The sequence below is a fragment of the Lynx rufus genome, unplaced genomic scaffold (genome assembly GCF_022079265.1).
Source record: "Lynx rufus isolate CCGP_SWC_20201006 ecotype Redwood Valley unplaced genomic scaffold, mLynRuf1.p SCAF_24, whole genome shotgun sequence".
Taxonomy (NCBI): Eukaryota; Metazoa; Chordata; class Mammalia; order Carnivora; family Felidae; genus Lynx; species Lynx rufus.
Window position 1 is genome coordinate 21,403,802 of NW_025814839.1, and position 21,418 is coordinate 21,425,219.

General features: G+C 44.8%; 1 protein-coding gene across 1 annotated transcript in view; it reads right to left on the reverse strand.

Moving 5' to 3' along the window:
* The window catches only part of GRK3 (G protein-coupled receptor kinase 3), a 128,080-nt gene that overhangs the window by 36,204 nt on the left and 70,458 nt on the right, over positions 1-21,418 (reverse strand). Inside the window, exons 4-9 of the mRNA XM_047088070.1 lie at positions 19,850-19,951; positions 17,585-17,659; positions 16,417-16,478; positions 12,380-12,431; positions 10,261-10,352; positions 5,886-5,985 (exon numbers count right to left, since the gene is read on the reverse strand). Coding sequence (XP_046944026.1) covers positions 5,886-5,985; positions 10,261-10,352; positions 12,380-12,431; positions 16,417-16,478; positions 17,585-17,659; positions 19,850-19,951 — 483 coding nt within the window. The remainder of the gene's footprint in view (positions 1-5,885; positions 5,986-10,260; positions 10,353-12,379; positions 12,432-16,416; positions 16,479-17,584; positions 17,660-19,849; positions 19,952-21,418) is intronic.

The window sequence follows — 21,418 nt, forward strand, 5'->3', positions numbered from 1 at the left end:
CCCTACCTCACACCACATACTGAAGTCAACTTCAGGAAGACAAAGATCTGAAGGGAAAACAATAAATCTTCTAGAGGAAAGCAAAAGAGAGTATCTTTGTGACCCTAGGGTAAGTAAAGATTCCTCAGGCCACCCAAAAGCACTAATGGTGGAAGTACTGCTAAACTGGACAAAAATAAAATCAAGAACTTCTGGCCTTCAGAAAACACTATCAAGAGAGTAAAAAGGCAAGTCACAGAATAGGAAAAGGTATCTGCAATCCATACACGCAGAAAGGACTCATACTTAGAATATATAAAGAGCTCTCATAAATCAATAAAGGAAAAGGCAAACGACCCAACAGAGCAGTGGCAAAAAAAAGGCAATAGTAGGAGTAATAATAACAATATAAATGAATAAACCAGCCAACAAATCAATAAAGGCACTAAACATAGGAGGGTCATCGAACGGCTCTCAAGCCGATGAACAGGTGCTGGGCATCAGTGGTCACCAAGGAGATGTGTCCTCACAATGTGTTATCGCTAAACCCCAAGAGAATGGGCAAAATCAAAAAGACCACCAAGGCCAAGTGGCTGGAAAGACAGGGTGTAAACGGAACCCCTACATATGGCACCCAGGAGCGCACGGTGCCAACAACCGCTCTGGCAGCTGGTCGGGGCCATCTGCCGAAACTGGGCCCCCTCTGCAAGCCCCAGGCGTCAGCATTTCCACCGCCAACTGCACACCTCACAGCAGCCCGTACCCAACGTGCACTAAGAGAACTGCAAGAGAATGCTCCTCGCAGCACTGTTCAAAGGAGCCCCAAGAGGAAAGTAACCCGGATGTCTACCGGTATTAGAACGGATGCGTGAACCGCGGTCACTTTACGCGGGGGAATGCTACACAGCAAGGGTCAGCAAGTTTGTGTACAAGGGGCTAGACACGAATTATTTTCGGTTTTGCAGGCTCCAGGCCACCTCTGTCACGTATCCTTTGTTTATTTTCCGTACAATGCCTCAGGAATGGAAAACCCATTGCCAGTCCATGGGCTCTACAGAAAAAAAGGCCACAAGCCAGATCTGGTCCGTCGGCCATACGCAACTTGCAGACCTCTGCTACGTAGCCGCAGAATGTACCATGGCCACGTGCGATGATGCAGGTGAATCTCACAAGCCACGCTGAGAGAAGCCAGACGCGAGAGGGCACATGTATACCAAGTTCAAACACAGGCAAAGCCAAATTAAATGACAGTGTTAGATATCTGGGTAGTAGTTAACCTGGGCGCGGGGTAGGTGACTGGAAGAGGCACAAGACTTCGGGAATATGAGTAACTTTATTTTATTTTATTTTATTTATTTATTTATTATTTTTAATGTTTATTTTTGAGAGAGAGCATAAGCAGGGGAGGGGCAGAGAGAGAGAGAGAGAGAGAGAGAGAGAGAGAGAGAGAGAGATTAGGGACAGAGGATCTGAAGGCAGGCTCTGTACCGACAGCAGTGAGCCCGACGCAGGGCTCAAACTCACAAACGGCAAGATGACGACCGGAGCCGAAGTTGGATGCTCAACCGACTGAGCCACCTAGGTGCCCCAAGGAATACGACTAACTTTCTATCCCTTGATCTGAGTGCTGGATACATGCTTGTGTTCCCTTGTGAAAACTCCTCAGTGCTAAGCCAGATCTATAACTGGGTCCATTTAGATTCTTTATGTACAGTGTATACTCGCCACTCAACTGATTAAAATAGAAACTGGCCAAAAAAACACCCCACATCTATATCCACTTTCTTAACAGAAACAAAAAAATCATTAAATTCCACAGAAAATAGTCAGGTTTCAACAGAATAATCTATACACTGAATCTGCATCGTCCAAACCTCTGTATTAAGGGCATACTGATACATCTGACTCCTTTCTATACCAGAGGTTCATGAACTTGAATACAATTTCCATGTATCTTCCGGAATGAACTACAAATTTCATTTTGTGATTACCTAGTTTGCCTTAAAACACCGTTGAGATGGTATAAGTGATTACTGATTTCAAGGCTGATTTTGCTTTAAACAGGCAAAATGAAAGTGCTTTCCTTTTTCTGTTAAAAGCCATGTGGCCTTCCTGGAGGTGGGGGGCACCCTCCCACTTGGAAGCCCTTAGGGAACCACCTTTTTAATAGCCTGCTGAAGATGGCTCATTCTGCTCCTTCCTGAATGGGGTTCCCCACACACTCTGGTTCCTGATCCGATGAGCAATTCATCTGTAGAGCAGAGAGGCGGGTGGACCCAGAACTTAGTGAGGCCAGAGTCTTTCCCAGCTCCAGAGGGCATCTGTACTCACTCCACCAAGGAGACGGTGGACCCTGCGAAGGGGTATTTCTGAACACAATGGGATATGATCCTTCTAATGGTAGCCCCGAGGAAATGGCAAAAGGCAAACAAAATAGGTTCACTTAAGATCATATGTTATTAAGAAGGGACATGAACTGTAGATTTAGCATCAGAGGCTTTCTGAACAGGAAGGCTCTTTAAAAAAAAAAAATCACCTGGTCCTGCGTGTTTATTTTTAAAATAAAGAAACTAAGGCCCTAAAAAGGGGAAATGACTTGCCTGAGGTCACAAAGAAATGTGGTAGCCAGCCAGGATTTCAACCCCCAGTCTCCTGACCCTCTCCAGGGTTCTATGTTACTTATGCTGCTCACAAAGGCTGGGCTTCTGTGGCAAAGTCAAGTAAGAGCTCAGTTAAAGGGATGCAATTCAGTTATCTGTATGCTGACTGCAATCCGTCACCTCTCAGGTGCTGGGCAGATACCACACCAGGTCTCGTGGGAAGCTCGAGACGCAAAGAACCAAATACCGACCAGTGTGAAAAAATGGCAGTTCGGCGATGGGGCTGATACAGTTGTGAACATCATTATGGTTAAGATGTTCTGCCTTGATTACAAATTAAAGGCAGTAAGAACTAAAGGGCCTCGTAGAGGTAGACCCTCAGCAAGGAACTGTCTTCTTTGATTTCCTACCGGTACCGAGCAAAACAGCTTGTATTTTTGCAGGAACTCTGCAAAACTGTGATAAAATACAGCACGAAGTATTTCTTCAAGAAAATTCTCCACCTTGCAGTCAGGAAGAGGCTTCTGTTAACTTCCTGCTTAAAACATTTTGTCTCCAGTTGCTAAAAGATTTTTTTTCCTTTTTTAAATCCTCAGTATTGGCCTAGAAAGCTCTTTACAGGCTGGCCTGGCCTGTCGGTCTCCCTCTCCACTCCAACTTCATCTGGGACTATGCACGCACCACTCGAGACCCCAGCTCAGCTGACCTTCTCCAAAGTCTGCAAAGCCTCCTGAAGCGCCCAGGACCCAGACAAGCACTGACACCTCCTGTGACCTCTGAGGACTATCCCTTGTCACCTCCTCCCTGCTAAGTGCCTCCTGAGCACCGGGCACCTTCTAGAGGTGTCCTGATTATTTATACATTTCTGAGATCATGCGAACACTACCACCTTCCCTCATTCTGTGTAGCTCTAAAAGAGCAGGGACCAAAGTCACAGTTTGGGACCCTCCATCCTGGCAGGAGAATGCCTGGCATGATCTAGGCACGGAAACGTGTTTCAAGGAATGAATGACACTTCGGAGGACACTAGGTGACTGTTTAATGAAGGTGCTGACTGTTCTTTCTCAGCTATGGACGTTCTCACCTGTGGACATACTTATCCCAGTTCTTAATCCTAAAGATTACCCTTTTACTATTCTAGAATCAAACTGGGAATGGTACTGCCACTGTCTCTCTGAAAGGTTGGGGGAAGAAACACTCAGCTTGAAATTGGAAGGAAGAACAAGCAAACAAACAAAAAAACCCTCCCAATAAAAGGAAAACCGTAATGAGGGACGGCAGTCCAGTCCACGCCAACAGGCTGATTTTAACTTAAAGACGATTAAAGAACCAGAAGAAGTGGCCTTTGATTAGCAAAAAAAGAAAACATTCCAAATAGTGTTGTTACAGCACTTTTGGTTAAATTATGTATTTGATAAGTAAAAAACATCAACCTCTAATTCCCAAAAAATGAAACCAAACAAAAAGGCTTGATACTTGAATTTAAAAATATAAATAATTCTTTTAAATTAGCTCAAAGTAGTAGACCAATTTTTTATTTATTCCCGTAGAGGGTTAAGATGGGTGAAGAATGACCGATACATCTACATAACCATATTCCCCCTCGCCTGAAAAAAGTAACTATAAAAATGCTATGTGAAAACTGTATGTATATTTCTTCAACACTCCCAACGTTTTCCCCACAGGCCTTCTTGAGAACAAACATGCAAGGTGTGGAGATGGCTCATGAAAAATTAATATTTTAATTACCACTTAAAATCTGCAGTAAGGGCACACCCATGTTTGAAATTTAAGGCAATGACGTTTCCAATAGAAACTAGAAACCAATGCCATTCTTACTGATTCCAACAGTGTGTGAGCTGCTTAGCTTCAGTTCCAAGTAGGTGCAAACGCGGTCACGCACCCAACACGACTCTTACTTGAAATGCTCAATGTCCAGATGTTAGGAGGCAGAGGCACATAGTTAGAGATTATTTATAGCTACAGTGTTCTTTTTTTATTATGGTTGAGCCAAATTATGAGAATCCTTTACTTCGGTAGCACATAACCTTTCTGAAACTGCTTCAAACGAACCCCAGGAAAACATAAACCACAATACATTAAATATAGGTGCTAACCAAAAAACACAGAGCTTAGAAGGTGATCGTAAGACAGGAACACTAGTCAGAGGGTCCATAGACTCTGGGTAAGGAAATTAACCCCTCCGGGTGTCGGGTTCCTTGCTTACTAGTCGAAAAGGGTTCTTTGATTCACCATTAAAGTCTGATTCCTTTATCCTTTGGGTGAGAATGAGCCTGTTTAGAAACCAGCTAGGCTACTGGGAGGCCACACCCTCCCCAATATATCTCACTGCATATAAACCTTCTTGGCTTGGTGATTAGCTTTAAATTCACAGGGGGAGGCACTCAGCATGGGTCTGGCCACTCCACCCTCATTTCCTGCCTTCCCTTGGAGACCCTGAGTCCCTGACCCCCTCTGCACGCTGGATGGCAGGCCCTCTGGCACACGCAGGACTGCCCAGGTTTCTGGGACACTGAGTTTTTCTGGGTGTCTTCATACCCATCTGTTCAAATACAGAAACGCCAAGGTTCATACCGTTCACTGCAAAAACGGCCAGAATGGGATCCTGTTTTGCAAGAAGTCACGGGGCAGAAGTTTTTGACACAGGCTGAGCTAAAAATGCTAGGCTGATGGACAAATAAACTGTCCAACAGGTGGAAACACCGTTTTGGAAATGGAAATGACCGAAGTCCACGGCAGCAGGTGAAAAGCAGCAAGGGCCCCGAAGACAGAGCCACCTTCTCCTGATGGCGCACAGCCCCAAGTGCAATTCGGACTTGAGTAATCCAAGATGCTTCCTCTCTATCTGTTTACAAAGGACAAGAGCGACTTTCCTTGTACTCCAGCTTCTCTGGGTCAGTCCTCCGTCATGCACTCAGTTCTTAACTAGACTCAAGTGATTTCGTTGCCGTTGCCGCGATTATTTCCTGCCATCTCGGCAACCACGTTCCGCAGAGAGGAAAGTCATAAAACAGCCACTAAAGGGAGACGTCGTGGGTGTGCATAATGATGGTTGCTAGCACTTTTCCAACTCCCAAATTAAACAGAGATAATATGCGGATTCTACACTATTTATATTAACTTAGTGCTGCTTTTCCCTGCTATAAACGCTCACTCACCCGAAAACTGGCTGGCTGCATAATTTGCCGGGAAAGAATGCCTGCATTTTAAATAAATTGTCTCGATCTGGAAAACCGAGCAACCAGCAAAGACCAGAGCAAGCAGTGCTCCAAACAGAATACTCACCCCTGTGCTCACAAGAGACAACATAATCCTCTCATTTAAGGCTAATGTTTCTCCTTGTTTCATCTTGATCCTCTTCTTATCCAGGCATTTCATTGCGTACCTGGAAACATAAATGTTATTGAAAGAGCTGCGCTGGAAAGAATCCAAGCTGCTTTAAACGATCCATGTCGTACTGGGGAAAGTTTCTAAAGACTCGGGAAGTGTTTGAAAGAAGCAAAATGGTACTTGCTGACTGTCATGCAAAAAAAAAGAAAAAAATTATAAAAAAGAAATATTTGTAAAAAAAATGTATTTTTTAAATTTTGCACGCATTAAGAAAACATTTCAACGTGGAGCGTCCCTCCTCACTCCTTGGGTGCGGACGGCACACAGTAAGCTCCTTTCCAAGAGGACAGTGTGGAAGAGAGGGGACAGTGACGTTATGGTGGAGAAGCCTGACAAACGCGACCTCAAGTAGGCGGTCAAGGTCAGCATCAACAGTGAGGAGTCATGTTGACGATGGGCCCCCATGATAGGACGCGATGAGAATGGTGTTCTGCCACTGGGGTCTTCCTTCCAAAAGCCCACAGCCCCAGTATAACCAGGAGGAAAGCATGTCTAAACTGGAAGACATCATACAATACACCTGGCCACGGGTCCTCAAAGCAGCACAGCCCCTCAGAAACAAGGAGAGTCCAAGAAACTACACAGTCTAAAGGAGCCTAAGGGGACGAGAGGACTTAAATGTAACACGGGATCTGGTTAACACAAAAGGCCATTGGGTAAAGAGTAAAGTAAAAAAGTAAAGGGGCGCCTGGGTGGCTCAGACGGTTAAGCGTCCGACTTATGCTCACAGTTCGTGGGTTCGAGCCCCGCATCGGGCTCTGTGCTGACAGCTCGGAGCCTGTTTCAGATTCTGTGTCTCCCTCTCTCTCTGCCCCTCCCCTGCTCCTGCTGTCTCTCACAGATAAATGAACATTAAAAAAAAATTTTTTTTAAGTAAAGTAAAAAAAAAACAAAAAAGTAGAAACTTCAGTGAATAATAATGTATATTAGTTCATTTGTTAGGACAAATGTTCCATAGTAACATAAGACAGAGATACTGGGTGTGTTTTTGAACCCTTTCTGTAAACCTAAAATTAGGTGTCAAAAATAAAATTTGAAATAAAAAGGTGTCAGGGGCGCCAGGGTGGCTCAGTCAGTTAAGCATCCATCGGCCTCTTGATTTTGGCTCAGGTCATGATCTTATGGTTTGTGAGATCAAGCCCTGCTTTGGGCTCCATGCTGGGTGCAGGGCCTGCTTGGGATTCTCGATCTCCCTCCCTCTCTGCTTCTCCCTCATGCACTTACTCTCTCTCAAAAATAAATAAAATAAAATAATAAAATAAAATAAAATAAAATAAAAGGTTTCTTTAAAAAATTTTAAATCAAAATAAAGCTTAAAAAATTAAGCAATAATTAAGATATTAATACCATTACACAAATAGAAGTTCCAGTTAAATGAGAACCTGAAGTAGAGGGATGTGAATAAATTTGGTGAAAATAAAACTTTGGACATATTGTTGCTGTTTAGTTGCTACTGTGTGTTGCAGTAGTGTGTGTAATATTTAGCTTTTAGGAACTGTGATTTCAGCAGTGGTCAAGATTTTGCAAGAGTGCAGGGGGCAAGACTCAAACACTGGCAACCAACAAAATGAAAAGGGACGGCCCATGCTCAAAAAGGCACGTTCTAAAATGCTGTTGGATTGGTTTGTTTTTAGTTTTTTTAAGTAATCTCTGCACCCAGTGTGGGGCTCGAATGGACCACCTGGAGATCAACAGTCACATGCTCCACTCACTGAGCCCGCCCTGATTTGTTTTTAATCTGGATATTGAAGTTATCGTATTTTCAAATAATAAAAAGAATCCGTAAGACTTTCATATAAAAGTTGGTGGAGAAGAAAGAGCTGACAACTCAAGCTTTCTGAAGCCTTGGAACAAACTTCTATTAAGGTAATGCAGACATGCTATTTGGCATTCTCTATAATCGCAGGTTAAAGAAAGAAGGATGATTTGTCAGCAGCACAGCAGAAAGCTGAAAGGACATTTTCACAGGGGCCTCAGGGGCTTCAGAACTCCGTGTGTGACTGTAAGTCCCACTTTACAAGGCCCCGGCACACAATATGGATGTTTGTCTGGCTGTGACGGGACACAGAAAATCCACTTGTTTCTAACTGATCGTAACTCACAATGTTATGACTTAGCAAAAGAGAGAGGGATGTTCAAATTTGATATTTGCTTTTCTTTTTAGAGAGAGAGAGAGAGTGCGTGCACAGGAGCAGCACAGAGCGGGTGGTGGGGAAAGAGAGAAAGTGGTTGAGAATGTCAAGCAGGTTCCACATCCCGCCCGGAGCCCGACATGGAGCTCGATCCCACAACTCTGGGATCGTGACCTGAGCCGAAATCAAGAGGCAATGCTCCACCGACCAAGCTACCCAGCCGCCCCCAAATTTGGTCATTTTATCGACTCTCCCAGGAGCTCTTTATAACAAATCCACTGATGGAGACATTAATTTGCTTAGTTAAGGGATTACACATGAGAACATATGAAGTAACGTGTTCTTCATTCAAGTTCTATGATGAATTTTCAAACTGTGTCCTACTGCTTCTATCACTAGCCCCTACCAGGCTGGCGTTTGGAAGAACGTTCAAACTGCAGACCGGAGAACCTGGCACACACGGGCCTTGAGCCCCTGGGTTAAGCCAGTTGGCTGCCACTGGCTTCTGAGCGAGGTGGGTGGCAGTTCACAGATGGGCTCCAGGATCCACAGGGACTGAGCCTGGCCGCTTCCTAGCCATGGGACTCCCCGGTAAGTGTCTACCCTTGTTCTAGAAAGCGGAAGACAGTTTTCCACACACAGAGAATCGCGTGAAATAACCAACGTAATGCAGGGACACACGGTGACATTATTGACTTGCACATCATGTGGCAGATTAGCAGATCTCCTAAACACCTGGGCCGTGAGGAAGGCAAGCGAACACATTTGGTGAAACAGAATAAGCGCCAAAGGAAGAGCGACACTTAGCGTCAAAGTCCACCGCGGGAGTACAGAATCGGGACGAGAGACGGGGCCGCAGAGGATTGTTCGCTAATACGGACTATGGAACAGGCAGTTATCTGCAGGCTTTACGATGTATCATCCTGTTCAATTCTCACAACCGGGAAGTATTTTCCCCACCCTACAGACTTGGGTGCAGAGGCCGAGAGAAGGCACAAACCTTGTGCCGGCCGGAAAGCAGAAGCCGGGTCTGACCCGGCCATGGGACGCCAGGGCCCCCACTCTGGATCACCAGGCCATCCTGTCTCAGCAGGGCACCAGACTTCAGAGGCCCGAGTGCCAGACACTGGGTTCACCCCACGCAGGGCCCCAAAACAGGAAGACCAGTGGGTGTAAGTTAGTGAAGGTGAATTCCAGCCCCCACCTACTAAAGATCGTGCCAGTTACTAGACCTGTCTGAAAACTAAGAGGGCCACCTGGCAAGGCCATCAGTGCCCGATCACGGGGAGGACCTGAGCAGAGGCTGAGTGATGACCCGGTGGTGGGGGGAGAAGGACACTGAATTCGCTGACCCCAACTACTCCTCTTACACCGACTCAGACCAAGCCGCACAGACTATTCCACTTTGCTGTTATTCTAAAAGGCCTGTCACTCTATCAAACTGGTGGTTCTGGGCCTATCAAACTGTATTTTCCCATTGTCTTTTGCTTTTGGATATATGCTCACGTAAACAAACTGCTTCTAAAAACTAGCCCCCCCCCCCGACACCCACACCACTTAAGAACTCCACCATTCACTTTCCAGAAGAGCCTCACACCCGGCACACGTGCATGTTAACTCCCTCACATCAACCACCTGTACGATCAGCGGCCGATGCAGTCATGGAGACCCATGATCATGACCCTCCTAGGAGGGCATCCTGTTCGCCAGGGCTCGAGCTACCCAACTACGGGAACTGACGTCTCCTGGGATGTTACACCACCGAAAAGCGTATGTGCTAAATCACGGGTGGTCACTCTCTAGAAGAAAAGTTCTCTCCTCTGCGAAGCAGAGAATTCTTTGCAACCGGATTGGCCCGGGAGGCGGCACAGAATGCCCCTTCTTGGTCACTTCTAGGTCCCAGACTGCTTCACCCACGGCCTGAGTGATAGGGGCTCATGACACATAGTCACTGGCTAACTTCCCATTTCACCCTACGTGATGGAAGTTCCAGCCAACTGTTCTCATTTCCGATGCCTCACAAAAAACAGCCCTTTTCTTTCTGAGGTTAAGTTACTTCAGGAGTGAGATCGGGGGCTTCCACAAATCTATGCAGGTGTTTTCTTTTGATGCAAGCACAGAACCCATAGAAAGCTTACATTTTTCCAGTGTCTGCTTTCCTGCAACCATACACTTCACCAAATCCTCCTCGTCCAATGATTCTATGTACGCTGAAATCATTCATGGTCAACTGTGAATTCAAAACACGATACGAAAACACAGAATTGCATTAAAATCATGCTGTTGTTCTCATGCAACACACAGTTACTAAAAGAGCAATTCTGACAGAGGGATCTGCCCTTTCTGCGACTGATTCCCCGGACTGCAAGACAAGATGGGCAAGGCTGCAAGACATTCTAGAACCTCCATGTGCTCCACCCTCAAAGCGCACAAAAGGGAGGCGAGTGGGACGAGGACAGAGTGGGAGCCGAGTCAGATTGTTTTTCCGCTCTCCTGCGTTTTAGGTCGTAAGCCGTATGCCCCGAAGACAGGGGAGTGTGAAATTTCTAGTCCAAATGAAAACCCACCTCAGCTACTCTGAAGCCGGAAGTGTGGGAACAGCTCAGCAATTCCAGGAACTGTCATGGTAAAAAAAATAAGTCTACATCGAGGGCATCTATGTTTTCCTAACAGCGGGCCATATGATGAGAAAACTCGGCGGGTGCCGGCCATGTGAATTTTTTATCGATAACGTCAGGGAATCGCTAGGACTCATGCTGGGCATGTGAGCATGAAACAAGACCCAAAGTAGGAGAAAAGTGTATAAAGAGGCTTCATTCATAAGCCCTTTCCTTGTGTCAGGATCTCAGCAATGCCCCACCTCCCAAGTAGCTTTAACAGTCTTCAATGGTACAAAGGCAGACAGTGAGCCCGATGTCTAACGGGGCAGTCGGAAAAGAGCAAACACCTTAGTAGCTTATGCATGCTGGCAAGTTAAGGGTCAGGTTCCTGAAGGGTTCCCCCCACACAGCCCTTGAAACACGTTTGCAGCCACAGCTAACTGGGCCCACAGGCCTCACATCTGATGCTCAGGGGACAGACAGCAGGACATGAGCACCCGGGGTCTGCTGAAGGAGCAGAAGCGTGAGAAAGCTCTATGGCAAATACAGAGGATATTTTTGAAAAATGTGTGATTTCCCTCTTGTTTCTACAATCCTGCCAGGAACTGTGAAAGAAAGGGGAAGTTTAAAAAAAAAAAAAAAGAAGAATTAAAAAAAAAAAAACCACACACACACACACACACACACACACACACACACACACACACACAACTGCTTCTCCCAATGGTATCCTCAAGTTAAAAAAAAAAAAAATCCAGTTGATGATTTCTTTTTCTTACAAATGGACATGAAGGGGAAGGTAAAAGATGCTGTATCAAGAAAGGAGGGTATGGGGCACCTGGGTGGCTCAGCTGATTTAGCGTCTGACTATGGCTCAGGTCACGATCTTCGGGTTTGTGAGTTCAAGCCCCGTGTCAGGCTCTGTGCTGACGGCTCGGAGTCTGGAGCCTGCTTCGGATTCTGTGTCTGCCTTTCTCTCTGTCCCTCCCCCGCTCGCGCTCTCTTTCTCAAAACAAAAAAATAAATAAATAAACATTAAAAAAATTAAAAAAAAAAAAAAAAAAAGGAGGGTTCTAAAAGTGAAGCAGGGGGCATGCCCCAGAACTTGAGGTTGAAAGCTGGAAGCAGGTGAGCCTTTCGGGAAATGTGTGTTAGAGAGTAGCCGGTTTTGAGGACTGCTTTTCTCACTCTCAAAAATATTAAAAAAAAAAAAAAATTTTAAAAAAAAGGAGATGAAACCTTGGGCTAATAAGAGATGCCATCATTCTTATGACAAGATTAGACCTAATAATAAGAAAGAGAAGAGACTCTTTACCAGGATGCCAAAAGACAAGAGCATGTGGAAGCACATTCTGTAGGAGACTTGTATTTTTTACTACTATTTCTGTGGGTCAGTCACTGCTTAAAATACCCTTTCTTAACTAAATAAACACATCCTTATATGAATGGGAAAAAAGAGAATTAAACCTCGAACTGTTTATGAAACCGGGTACGGGGGGATGAATTCTTCTTACGTTAAAGCTGTAAGGGAGACATCTGTTAGTGGCGCATTACCCGTGGGAGTGTGCTCCGGGATAAAGTATTTTCTCACGAAGTTAAGCCAGAGGAAGTTTTTATTTAAAAAAAAGGGGGGGGGAAGAATTAAGAGGATACTCACATGGATGTTTAATTCTACGTTTTTCCACTGGCAAAATCGGGTGAACTTGTCACTAAAAAAAGAATATAATAATGGTCACTGAAGAGTCACGTGTCACAGGAGTCGGGTTGACTGGGCAATGTTAACAGACAACCTCGGATGGAACACCTGTGTTGCTTCTTGACCAGAGGCATGTTTTCTTCAACATGTTTTTCGCAAAGCATTCCCCAGGATTCGCGGCTTTATTTTACGATTCAGGTGAAAGACGGCGCGTTCCCCTTAAACTGTGGTTACTGCGTCTTTATCTGAATCGGCACCGTCCAAGAGAAGGCCTAACGTGAGCCACGCTGGTAGTTTAATCTGAATACCGTTACTTTCCTGAACCCCAGTACAGCAAAAAAACTATCATTTCAACACGTAATCGGTATAAAATTAGTAGCGAGGCATTCTACAACCTAGTTCCTACATTTGGTTTTGAAACTTAAGTGTGTATTTTGCACTTGGAGCCCATCTTCATTCACACTCGTCACACCGGTCATTTCAAGTGCTCAGGAGTCACACGTGGCTAGTGGCTACCATACCGGACCATGCCGCTCTAAGCGACAAGAAAATTAGTATTTGTAAAGAATTCTAAGAACACCAGACACCCCATGGGGCTTTTCATGTGCAAGGCCCTGGTCGATGAAGATGCCCATTCCGCAGCAGAGGAGACCCAGGCGTGGCCAAGGTCACACAGTGAGAGGAGTGGTGGGGTCAGACCTGAACCCAGACCCAGCACTGTTGCTCCAAGACACAAATGCTGTAGGAGAAAAAGCCCCTGAGGCTACAATCGCAAGATGCGCCAAGTCCTACTGAGCCGATTTGCTCCCACAATTTACCTAACTGCGTGAATAGATTTTTCTTCTAGGAAGTAAGAAAAATACCTATCCCCACACCTATTTTAATACAGACATGATTTTCATTAATTAATGAGCAACGCCGTCTAAGGGGTGTGTTTTAAAACATTTTTTCAAAAGAATTGCGTTCTTGATTGAAAGCTCCTCAAAGGCAAAGAATATTCTTGGTGACTGCTGGATTTCACGTAGCCCCTGGCACAATTCCTTACACAGGCACAGTATCCAGGGTTCTTTGAATGCATGAATGAATGAATGAATGAATGAGAGAGAGAGAGAGAGAGAGAAAGGGAGAGGTGGGGGGAGGGAGAGAGTACTTATGAAATGCACGGTACAGGAATTATCAGCACTGTAACAGAATGCCTTAAGGCATCTAAATATCCCAGTTTCTTGGGGGTTTCATTTAATATGCCTTCTTAGGATCTTTTAAAAATATTGCTGAGGCTAATATAATCACGTTGAAAATCAAAAGCAGAAGAACTCTTTACAATTCTGAGGCATCTTTTGTCAATGAATCTAAAATGAAGCTTACAGAGTGTTTCACTGATCTCCCTATCATCTCTGTGGGGTTAGTCAAATTATATTTGGAGAGTTTCTGAAAGTTATTTCAAACGTTTTGGTTTTTTTAAAGCATGATGAGTCCAACCAGCAAACACACACTGGGGTGCTCTCTGTGCTTACACCATGGCCGTGCCTTTGAAATTCACTTGGTGTGTTGGCCCAGCTCCTACTCCCTTCCCTCATGGATTCTCGAGCTCAGAGCTGGCAACAGGGGCTGGTGATCTGGAGATTTACAAAACTTACAAGATTTACAAACTTGCGAACTAGCTGGGGAAGATTAACAACCTGGGAGAGAACCATCCTGCTGACCAAGAGAAGAGGGAACCAAATCCCAACACATACCCTGCCCTAAAAGAACACACCCCCCCCCCAAAAAAGGAACACCCTCAAACTCACATTTTGCCCTTGAGGTATGGGTTTGCTGTAACAAGCTCTTCTTTAGGAAGTACAGATAGCCCCCAGGGTGTCCGGGGTCAGTCATGTGTCCATGGAGGTTCTCTGAGTGCTATTTTTGGTCAATACCTAAAACTGGAATTGGGCACTTCCTGACAGAAGAGGAACTAGGGCTGAGGACAGAGCAGGGCCTGGGCAACAGAGGGCTCCTGACAGCCAGCGCCCTTGCAGATGACATATGGCCACCCCAGAGGGAAGAGCAGAGGTTAAAGATACAAAAACAACCGGGGTGCAGTGCGGGCAGGGTGTAGGGTAAGCATTTTTAACCCCAATCTGTGACTCGCGCTTAAGACTGCCGGGCAATTGAAGTTCACTGCCTGACGGAAGCTCACATCCCAGATTCAGCCCCGCCTGGAACTTAGCCCCGGGACCCTGCCTGCTTCAAGTGAAGGCACAGACCGGCCAATGCACTGCTGAAGATTTCCTCATTATTACCAGGCTGCAGTGCAGGCCCTTGAGAGACCGCCTTCACCATGAGACCCTCGGGGAGTGTGGCCAGTCCCGCCGAGGCCGAAGGCTACAACGTTCTATTTATGGAGTGCCCACGCTTTTCAAAACCCAAACACGAAACTCTAGGTCTGACAACAGAGTTTTTAAATTCTCATTTGAGACTGTGGTCGCAGAAAAAGAACCCAGGACGGTGTAAAAATGAAGAAATTCGCTTTTAAAAAGCATTTACATGATACGGTGAATAGTTTCAGAAAAGATGATTTCAGAAAATCCAGTACACGTGCTGGCCTAAAGCACAAACAGCTGGTGTGTGTGTGTGTGTGTGTGTGTGTGTGTGTGTGTGTGTGTGTGTATAAATGCAAACAGCTGGTGTGTGGGGTGGGGGGGGGGCACTAAGAGCCAAAGGCTCGACCAGCAGGGAGAAAAGTGACAGGCAGGCTGGCCTGGTGGCTCATGAAAGAACCTAAGAGCAAAGAGCTACAGGACGCCCCCCCCCCCGAGTTTTATGCCCATCCCTGTTTTTCCCCTCTGCCCCAACGATCACGTAAAAGCTCTCAGCTGACCCAAGAGTTGGAAAGGTCAGATTTTCGAACCAATGGAGATGGAGACTGCGCGGGCAGGCCTCCCGCTGAAACCCAGCCAGCCTAGCCCCTCGGAGTAAACTATTGCTTTCTGGCAAAGTCTCTGCTCCTGCTCAGAGAAGTGTAATAATCATTTGTATGCATATTCGCTTCCCCCAAGTACTGACTCTACTCCAGGATAAAATTGTCTCTTGAACTCTAGTGGAATCACACCACCACGTTTTTTGTTTTGTTTTGTTTTGTTTAATTACTTTAGTTCAGAGACTATGGGGAGGGGGGGAGCAAAAAACCGCCGTGAAGAAGCATTTGTTTTTAAAGGGCAATTATGGAACAGCTGCGGGGCTGCTCCAGCACCGAGACACAATCATCATGTCGCTTGTCGAGAAATTAGCCGAGTCTGTGGAGAGGAGCACGGTCTGTGCGAATGCAGATTCGGTTTCAGAAAAGCCCCAATTCCAGCGGTGCCTGTTCACAGAGGAATACTCGAAATCCTGATGTTTGCCCGACTGCTGGGTGCCTGAAAGGGCACTTTTGCAGGCAGCACCGAATGCGTTCAGGGTTTTGTAGGACAAGCACACACGTATAGTCTGAGTCACTCAAAGGGAACGTATTTAGCAGGGATTGCAATAACGTATATGAGCACAGACGTCTGCCTGGACCCTTCAGTTCCATTACATGAGGAATCAAGTGCAGGCCTGACCCACTTTCGGGGGCAGGATCTCAAAGTGCAAACCAAGGAATGAGGTTAACAGAACAGGGCTTGCATTAGCAAAGGTGTCCCAATAAGCTACTTTTAATGTTGTGGTTCCATAGTCTATTTAAACTTTAGACCATTTTGAAGCTAAAGAGATTCAAAATGAAGAGCCATTAAGATATGTGAATCCTAAATAATACTTTAAACTACTGAGGTAACAGTCTGAGGCTAAGCCTGGTGCATAGTACGTGCTCAGTTAAGTACTTGTCAAATGAACAAATCAGCACACATTTTAATAAGGACAGAGCTCACTGGGTAAAAGGAGATACACCTGTACAAGATTTTATATATATATTAATGTGTTAAAATAATGTTCTAGCAAGTATCCCCCCCAGAAATGTCAGGCATATACGTGAAGTTTCATACCTTTCCATAAATTTTTGGAAAATGTTGCCTCGGAGACTTTCACAAATTTCTTCTATGTAGGGCTGGAAAGGATGGAAAAGAAATTCCACACTGCGTAAATAGGAACCCATAACACAAACTGATGAGGCTCGGACTGGTGGGAGTTCCCACTCTTCCACTTGCCCTTGTCGGTGCTTGCCCCGTTTTCAATAACAGATTCATCACCGTGATTGTTTACTTAACAGTTATCTGCACTATTCAACTGCGAGTTCCAGGAAGGTAAGGACAGGTCTGTCCTGTTTGCCACTGAATCCTTACAGCCTGGCATGGTTCCTGGAAAGTCACAGAGGCTTCCCGGATGACCAGAGTTGGTTTTCCGGGTGTGTGACCCATGCAGCCCCATAGGGCTGGCACCCAAAAGGGCCCACTGCTTGGTTTGGGGCCCTGCTATCGCCATCTTGAAATTCTTAATTTCTGACCAAGGGGCCCATGTCTTTCATGCTGCACTGGTCTCTGGAAGTTACACAGCACATTTTGTTAATTAATAAGTGTTGCTACTCAGCATCGATACTGAGTTTTAAAGACTAAAAGCTAATGGATCCATGGAGTAAATGGGTTTTTTGTAATTAGCTATTTTACTTATTGACTTTCTACCTCACATAATCATAGAGATAAGGACAACCATGGGGAAGAGTTAATCCCTCTCCTCATTTTGCACATATGGAGGCTGGGGCACTGCGGGCAGGTGCTATCCCATGGTCTCTGAGCAAATTCATGGCTAGACCAAGATTAAGGGCTCCTGGCTCATTTGTGCAGTGCATGTCCCTTTACAGAGAACAATCTGCAGGGGACCCTTGTATAACAGGAGTCTGAACCACACAAGTCCACTTATACCTTGATTTCTTACAGTACAATATTGTAAATGCATTTCCTTATAATTTTCTTAATGTTTTCTTTTCTCCAGCTTATTATAAAAATACAGAATAGAATATATATAACATACAAAGTAGGTGTTAATCAACTGTTTATGTGACCAGTAAGACTCCTGGTCAATAACAGGCCATCAGTAAAGTTTGGGGGTGGGAATCAAACGTTATAAGTGGATTTTCGACTACAGGGGGGTCAGCGCCCCTATTCCCTATGTAGTTCAAGGGTCAGCTGTATGTATTTTGAAGTACTTTTGCCTTACCTGGAAAAGAGTGGATGTCACTTGTTTCTTGGATAGGTGACTTTGTACATGTTCTACAGCTTGCTTTGAGAACGGCTTTTTTATTAAGAAAAAAAATCAGAAAACAGTTATTTTTTTTCCACAAGTATAAAACATAAACCTATGTTACACAATACCACAACATATAATTTAACACAATTACTAGGCAGGAACCTATGGTAGTTATGTTGACATGCATTCTTTAGAAATCAGTTGGATATTTATGGGCAATCCAAACAGATGCTTGTCCCTCTGAGCTTCTAGAATTCTTAGACGCCGTGTCGAGAAGGATGATGAGCATGGGGCACCTGACCGACATATCTAGTCCCACAAGAATTTAAGATTAACTGTGATGTAAAAAAAAAAGTGTAAAGAAGCTTACTATCACTTTATTAAATGCATATATCCCTTAATTAGCTAATAATAAGGGTCCTGAGAACATACAAATTCTACTAGATAAGACCAAACAAATGTGTGAAAATACACTTAAGAGTTAAATGTCAGGACTACAAAGCTAATCCAGGGTGGTAGAAGGCTGGAGGTTAAGGGAAGTCTTGCCGTGACCATGGCAGAGGGGAACTGGCTCTGGAAGAATAAAGCCTACACCAACAAGAAGTACACATTCTATTCTCCCCTCAAACTTCCAATTACATCTTCTTTAATAATGCACCCTAAGAAGGAAAGCTTCACACGCACCTTATACTGCCGAAAAACCTGCTGAATTGCTGAGCTACATGACAACTAATTTCCGAGGCATCCCCACAGAACATCCAGCATTTTCCAAGTTTCAGCCATTCTCTGGCAAGGTAGCAAGGCACAGAGCATCGACCATTTAGCTCCAGCTCAGGATTCCTGTCTACTACGGGGCGCCTGGGTGGCTCAGTTGGTTAAGCCCACTGGCTCTTGATTTGGGCTCGGGTCATGATGCCGTGGTTTGTGAGTTCGAGCCCCATATCAGGCTTTGTGCTGACAGCACAGAGGCTGCTCGGGATTCTCTCTCTCTCTCCCTCTCTCTGCCCCTCCCCTGTTCACACATGCTCTCTCTCTCTCAAAATAAATAAATAAACATTAAAAAACAAAAAGAAATGCATGCCACAAGAGGTGCCACCTTTAGCCACAGTTATTCACGTATCAGTTAAGACGGTGAATGGCACAATAAATACAGAGGCACCAAAATAAACCATGATCCTGGCCAGTGCCGTCCGCTGGAACTTTCTGTAATGGCGGCAATGGTGTGAACCTGTGCTGTCCAATACTGGAGCCACCAGCCACGTGTGGCTATTGAGCACTTGAAATGTGGCTTGTGAGGAACTGAGAAGTTAACTTTTTAACTCCATTGGATTTTAATGGAGTTTACACAGCCACCTGTGGCTCCTGTACTGGACACAGCAGGCCAGAACCATGGGGCCACTCCTTTAGAAAACTCTCTCAGAGACATTACATGTTAAAAAAAAAAAAAATTAACATTTATTCATTTTTTGAGAGACAGAGAGACAGTATGAGCGGGGGAGGGACAGAGAGAGAGGGAACACAGAATCCGAAGCAGGCTCCCGGCTCTGAGCCATCAGCACAGAGCCTGACGCCAGGCTCGAACTCACCAACAGCGCGATCGTGACCTGAGCCGAAGTCAGACGCTTAACCGACTGAACCACTCAGGCGGCCCACGTGATAAATTTTTATTACTAATTATTCCACTCACTCCTGGTGGAATAGTTTCCTAGGAACCTAGTTTATCGCAATGACCGAATGGATTATTTATCTGATTTACACTGAGGGGGGGGGGATATTTCCACTGTCTATTTAGCTATTAATAAAATTAATGTAATAATTATGCTCTTCCTCATGAATCCACAGAAACCATTTAAAATTTATGTTGATCAATATTTGATTAGCCTAATTATTTAAAGGAGAGCCACACTAACAACAACAAAGCTTAATTTCCTTTAGAAAGTCTAGAACTGAGACCAGCCCTTTCTTCCGCTGATCTGAAGGAGCTGTCAATGTTATTTGCCTCGTTCTTCTTCGCCGTGAAAGATCTGCTTTCGGAAATACACTCGGAGGAGACAAAGCAACAGCTCTGTATCAGGGTTACCAGGAGACAAATGACAGAAGAGAAGAGACAGGTCCCGTCCCCGGGGACTCCTGTTCGATTTTTAAACTTCTTCCTCCCAATTGGGTTTCTCTCTGGGAACTCTGCAAGCTGTCTCCTACCCATCCTGGAGGAACAGGACACAAAGAAAGACTTACATGCGAACAAGACAGCAGCTCCTTCATGATGTACTTGTCATAAATTTGCCGGCTCCTGCAAAGGCGGTCTTCTTCATTCTCAAGCTTCTCGTATTCTTTTATCTAGATTTTTCAAAGTTAGCATGGTTAGGTACGTCTTCCCAGAAAACTCGCTTTATTAAAAGATATTACTTGCCCGGGAAAAACCACTTCCACAGGAGATTAAGGCAAACTGCTGAACCCGATACTCCACCGGAAACAACCACTTCTAACGTTAGAAGAATGAAGTTGGGATCATTTAAATGCAACTTGAAACATACAAATGAGTTTTTTCCTATGATGAACCTCATCACTTAAATTTAGAAGCACAATATCAGGAAACAAATATTTCCATGGCTACAATTATCTTACAATATACCAGCCCGGGACCATTCATCCTTACCAATTCTCCTTTCCAGAGCAAAACCCATTTAAATCTGGCTGTAATTCAGTTCTAAGACTTATGACGGGGGTCGTTCTCACTCAGCTACGGCATTACAAAAGAAAAGAAAAAATATATATATGTATTGTCACGATTCCTGCAAAGAGATTTTTTTTAAAAAACCAACTGAATGTTTTAGAAAGGCATTGACCCATAGAAGCAAGCATTGGTTTTTCAGGTTTGAGCTTCAGCCGCACAATAAAGTGTTAACAGACAGGTGCCTTCGAACAGTCTATATAGGGAAGCTAATCGGAATGGTAAGGATAAGCCAAATAATAAAAATATGCTTTAGAAACACTTGCGTATGTCGAAAATGGCCCCAATCACTCCAATCTGATAACAGAAGCTCCTGCATCAGAGGAGTTGCTTTTATTTATTTACAGAAATACTTCTAATCCAAAAGACAGGAGAACGAGAGCACAAATGAAATACGGAGTTAGCAGGAAGACTGCAGCAAAGATCTTCAATATAATCATTAATTGCTACGTATGACTTACTTTTGGGAACAAAGCGTTTTCAACAGACAGTTGTTTACACGGACTTTTCACAGTATCTGAGAGTTCTTTATTCCGGGATGACAGAACAGAAATGAAAGTTACCTTTTTACAGGATAGGCTGGGTTAGATCATTTTGAAATCAAAACCAGTAAACGCTAGGAGAATTTCTGATAAAGACGGGGCACAGCTGGCAGGGAGTGGGTGTGTGTGTGAAATACTGAGGTCCCGGATGAGGGCCAGCTGGTTGACACCCGGAGAAATGACTGGGGTCATCTTATTATCCTGAAATACCACCAGTGTTACAACGAGGTGGCTGGGATTCACAAGGCTGTGACTGCCAGGGCTTAGAATGGAGTCTTGTTGGAACAGACAATAAAGTCTCCCTTGAAGGCAGGCAGACTGGGGTAGGCTATACCCCACCCAACCAGAAAAGACTGCTCGAATGAAGCAGCAACCCAGCAATGTTGGCGTAGCCAAAGAATCCAGGCTTAACGACTGTGAGTCAATTCAGAAAAACAAGTCTAAGGAGTTCAAATACCATGCTGGATGCAAATATGGCAGCTGTGAGGCAACAGAAACCAGACACCAAAATCCGAAGTAGAGTCAGAAAAC